This window comes from Sturnira hondurensis, unplaced genomic scaffold (genome assembly GCF_014824575.4).
Source record: "Sturnira hondurensis isolate 20B ecotype Veracruz unplaced genomic scaffold, ASM1482457v3 Scaffold0018508, whole genome shotgun sequence".
NCBI classification, from domain to species: Eukaryota; Metazoa; Chordata; class Mammalia; order Chiroptera; family Phyllostomidae; genus Sturnira; species Sturnira hondurensis.
In genome coordinates this window covers 13,544-18,788 of record NW_028091139.1, presented here as the reverse complement: position 1 = coordinate 18,788, position 5,245 = coordinate 13,544, and the positions used below count along the sequence as shown (strand labels likewise).

The 5,245-nt window shown below is 45.8% G+C and overlaps 1 gene segment (V, D, J or C); it reads right to left on the bottom strand.

The window, feature by feature from the left end:
* Positions 1 to 4,320: 4,320 nt before the first annotated feature.
* LOC119003125 (immunoglobulin lambda variable 2-14-like) lies at positions 4,321 to 4,846 on the bottom strand (the record flags this gene model as incomplete). The annotated part of the segment is given in 2 exon segments: positions 4,321 to 4,656; positions 4,769 to 4,846. Coding segments are annotated over 2 exon segments (382 nt in total), but the record flags the coding sequence as incomplete, so codon positions are not given.
* Positions 4,847 to 5,245: the final 399 nt, after the last annotated feature.

Sequence of the window (5,245 nt, the reverse complement as noted above, 5' to 3'; positions counted from 1 at the left end):
TCGTGAGTCAGGAACACTAAGAATGAGTGCTGCTCAAGTAGGGGAAATGAACACTTTTAACTGTGATTAATCTTCTATGAAAACCAAGCAAATAAATTAAAACACACAAATACTTATTCCCAAACCCATACTGAAGTCCAAATGAATATGATGAGTCCTTAAAAATTATAGTTACACCCCAGTCAGCATAGCTCAGTTGATTGAAGAATCACCCCATTACAGAAAGATTTAGTGTTTCTATTCCTGGTCAGGGTGAAGACCAAGGTTGCAGGATCAATCCCCAGTCTTTGCAGGTTCGATCGCAAGTCTGGGTTTGTACAGGAAACAATCATCGATGTTTCCCTCATATATCAATTTTTCTGCTCTCCGTTTCTCTCTCAAATCAATAAAAAAATGTCCTTGGGTGAGGATAAAAACATTGCAATTAACAAAAAAATATCCAGAAGAAGTAGAGCATAAAATGAGTGGCAGCTGCCACACACCGTGTTGGCAGAGCCCTGAAAGGTCACTGACCTGTGGTGCTGAATTTCTGAACAGAGAAAGCTGGGTGGATATATTGCCTGTTTGGATGTAGAACATGCCTCACCTCTTCCATCAAAAATGACCCTTCTCTTCCCCTCTGAAAAGAGACTTAAACAGGCATTTTGTTGTATTATATGAGAAAAAGCAGGGGGCTGTTCCCACAGATGTAGGGTCCGAATACACAGGAAACACAGGGTGATTTTTGCTACAAATGGGTCATGTTAGACAGATGCCGCTCACTCAACATCTAGCTACTGGCTCTCCTTGTAGGAGTCCCTCTTGTAAAATAGTGACTACCTTCTCAGCAGGAAATTGTGGTCCCACTTTACAGGAGAATCACTAGAAGTGGTTACATGGGCCCCTGCCTTCCTATCACATGGAAATAACATATAAAATACTAATCTTGCTATTATAGTCAATGTGTAGAACATACCTCTGATGCCAAGAAGGATCATCAGAGCAGTTGTCACGCCACTTTCTGCTGCCATTCAAGAGAAACCTTATCACACACCCACCCTACAGGCAGCCTCACCCTGTGACCAGCATTACACAGACTCAGGGCTGTGACTCAAGACATTATCTTGTGCCTCTAATAGCAGAGACCGCTTCCCACTGTGCTGTGACCCAGCTGGGAGGGTCCACGAGTGTCAGTCTTGCAGCGTGGATGATTCAACATCCAGGTACTGAGGTACTGAGTCCTTTATAGGGAAAGAAAGGTGTACCTGGAAAAATGTGAACTAGAAGCTTAAACACAGACATTATAACACAGATGTGACTGCAGGTAGGATTGTTGGGGGAAATTGGTAGTTATTTTAAAACATAGCAAAGCACCCAGGGAACGACTTGTTTTTTTTTTTCCTTTGTTTCTTGCTTGTCCCTGCATGTCAGCGATAACGATTGCTAGAGACAACATTGTGACTCTGCTCCTTAGAGATGACATTTTGCTTCTGTGAGCTGCTTCTTGCTTTCCCACCAGAAGTAATGGTCAAGTGACACCCCTCACCCTATATAAGCAATTGCTCCCTGCTGATCGGGGCCCAGAATTCGGAGACTGCCTCCTGTGTGTCCCCACGCGTAAATCAAGGAAACACTTTGCTTCCTCCAGTTTCGGCCCTGAGTTTTTCCCATAACAGGATGATCATCCACCCTGATTTGACAAGGAGGGATCTCATTTTCAAGACCTGGTGTTCTCAGGGCTGAAGGTGAGAGGTCAGAGGCTGGAATGCTGAGGTCACTGCACCAGGTCTTCTGGCTCCTAAGCTCAGCCTCATTCAATGGCAAAAAATGCTTGGCCTGCGTCTTATGTGTATCTGTACTTTGTGATTCATTGTAATTGGGATCACAGCTAGAAATGAATTAGGTCATCATGAAAATCATATACTTTGGAGATCCCTCAGGAATGGGGGCCACATCCAACAGACATTTTAAAGAACCGAGGAGGCATTGGGAAAATTTCTGTCATAAAGGGAAGACATTTCACGTGCAGAGCTGCTTCCACTGGAATCACTCAGGAGTTCGAGGGGAGGTGCAAAGGTGAGAGAGACAGAATCTCTCACTCAAATCCCCTCCTCAAACATCCCTTGGTTATGGGAAATAGTAGAGGCTCAGAAGGGAAGAACAAAAGAGAAAAAGGGAAAAGAAGGAAGACAGAAAGGAAGGAAGAAAGGAAGGAAGGAGGGAGGGAGGGAGGGAGAAAGAAAACACTTCGTTTTCATTCCCAGTTCATTGGTTGAGAACAGAAACCAGGCCAGTCTGCACAGGTGTGGGAGACCAAGGGATTTAAACTGAGGATTTCCCAGAGGACTCTGGGTAATCTCCCGAACAAGCAGAGCAGAGGGCGCCCAGTGGCTGTCACAATGAAGCGTTTGGAATGAGTGACCTCTGGATCCACAAAACACATGCAAACACAAGAAACGAGAGAAAGAGTTTCCTCTAGGATTTCTAGTGGGAGAGACCACCTGAAAAAAAAAGCCCTGTATTTTCAAAGATTTTAGAAAGGAGATGGGAATAGGTAGAAATACAGTTAACATACATCTAGCTAAGGGCTATCCTTATACTTCCCTTCTTATATAATAGTGACTTAATTCTAAAAGAGAAATTGTGGTCCCACCTTAGATGAGAAACACTGGAAGGGTTAATGGGGGCTCTTACACCCCATGTACATTGACATAAATTATAAAATACTGGTGTTGCTGTTAAATTCAGAGAGAAAGACATGCCCAAGTTGCCAGGGAGGATCATCAGGGCAGTTGTCACTCTCCTTTCTACTGGTGTTCAGCACAAGGACTTTGTCACACACACACCCTATCAACCCGCTCACCCTGTTACCATCATTACAGAGACCCAGGATTGTGACTCAGAACCTGACCCTGCGTCTCCAATAGCAGAGACCCCTTTCCACTGTTCTGTGACCCAGCTGGGCATGGGTCCACCTGTGTCACTGTGGCAGCCTGGATGATTAGAGCACGAAGGTACTGACTCTTACTGAGGAAAGAAGGGAGTAACTAGAAAAATTCTGAACAAGTAAGTTCAACAGAGAAGATTATAACAAAGATGTGACTTCAGGTAGGATGACCACCCAGTTTGATTTGGTGAAGAGAGAGGTCAATTTCAAGATCGGAGCTGTCAGTGCAGAAGTGAGAAATTCTCACAACCTAGGATTCTGAAGTCACTGTATGGCTTCTTCTGGCTCCTGAGATCAGCTCATTCAATGGTCAGTGATTTCTGGGCCTGAGTTATGTGTGTTTGTGCTTTGTGACTCATTGCAACCAGGATTAGGGATACGAGCAAGCTGGAACTTGATGAAAATCAGAGAGTCTGGAAAGCCACATCCATATTATATCTTTTTCTGTTTTTTTAAGTGACTTTTCATTTATTCATATTTAGAGAGAGGGAAAGGGACAGAGAAAGACAAGGAGAGAAACATCAATGTGTGGTTGGCTCTTACACACCACCAACATGGAAACTGGCCAGCACATACTCTGGGAATCGAACCGACAAATCTTCAGTTCACAGGGCAGCGCTAAATCCACTGAGCCACACCAGCCTGGGCCCAAGATATGTCTTGAAGAACCAAACAGCCATTAGGAAAGATCCTGTTGTAATGGGAAGACATTTCTTGTGCAGAGCTGCTTCTAGGAGAATCGCTGCGGAGTCTGAGAAGAGGGGTGATTCTGAGAGAGGCAGAATCTTTCACTCAAATTCCCACATGAAAACTTTCTCATTATTGGGAATACTCAGAGCAAGGAAAGACGGACTTAAGGAGGAACGGAAGAAAGGAATGAGAAAGGTAAGGAGGGAGGAAAGAATGTAGGAAGAAAAGAAAAATTTCTTTGGTCTCATTCCAACACCATTTGTGGAGAACTCAGTCCACGCCAGTCTGCAATGGTGTGGGAAATTAAGAGGCTTAAATGACACTTTTCCAGAATTTTGTGGGAAAACTACACAAGAAGCAGAAGGTGGGGCTCCCAGGGGCTGTTACAATGAAGGCTTTGGAATGAGTCCCCTACTGGGTCCAAGAAACATAGAGAAAGGCACAAACCGGAGAGAGAAATTCCTTTGGATTTCATGTGTGAGAGGAGAACATGTGAAAGAAAGAGCTGACCCTGTCAGGTCTGAAGTGGAAGAATTTTGAACATATGAAAGAAACCCTGCATTTTTGAAGCTTTGAGAGAGGAGATGTCAGTGGGTATCAAAGGAGTCTCCAGGCCCTCCTGCATGAGCTCCCTGCACAGGGATGAGGCAGCATCTGCAGAGTGAGGAGAGAGCCTATGAGTGCAGGGCGGGTTTTGGTCTCACTTCCCCATGAATTCGAACCACTGTGGAGAGTGTTACTGCTTGTATATGAAGCACAGTAATAATCAGCCTCGTCCTCAGCTTGGAGCCCAGAGATGGTCAAGGAGGCTGTGTTGCCAGACTTGGAGCCAGAGAAGCGATCAGGGATCCCTGAGGGCCTACTGTTGGTATAATATATCAGGAGTTTGGGGGCAGTGCCCGGTTTTTGTTGGTACCAGGAGACTGCATCACTACCATACCCAACATCACTGCTGCTTCCAGCATAGGAGATGGTGACCGACTGTCCAGGAGACCTGGACACCGAGAAAGGCTGAGTCAGGGGAGCCTGGGCCCAGGCACCTGAAAAGAGGAAAAACATACTCAGAGCTCAGTTCAGTGCTGGCCCAGGAGAGCAGAGCAGTACAAAGAAGGAGCCCAGATGTCCCCATGGTCCCTGTCCTGGAGGTCTCACCTGAGCCCTGAGTGAGGAGGGTGAGAAGGAGCAGAGTCCAGGCCATGGTGGAGATCCCCCAAGAACCTTGCCTTCTGGGCCCCCAATCCTGGGCCTGGCTCCCCCACACCTCACTTATTCTGTCATCCTGCCTCAGAGGAGGGAGGGGCCTCAATGCAAATCAGCTTCTTTTTCCTGTCTCCTCATCCCACTCTGACCTGATCCTTGGTTCTAGATATTTTGCATCCTGGTGAGCAGAGGCAAACTGAGGCATTCAATCCCTTTGACATGGATTTTCTAAGACTGAGCCATGACAGTGACCAGAAAAGGCAGTCGAACTTAAAAGGTCCCCATCTACTTAACTGCAGGTTTCACAATGTGCTCAAGTGGCTAAATACACTGGAAACCTCAGTACTTTATTTTTGTTCTGCATAATTGAAGGGTGAGCTCAGGGTCCAAAAGGGCCGAGGTTAGGAGAAATCTAATGGGTTTTCTTCT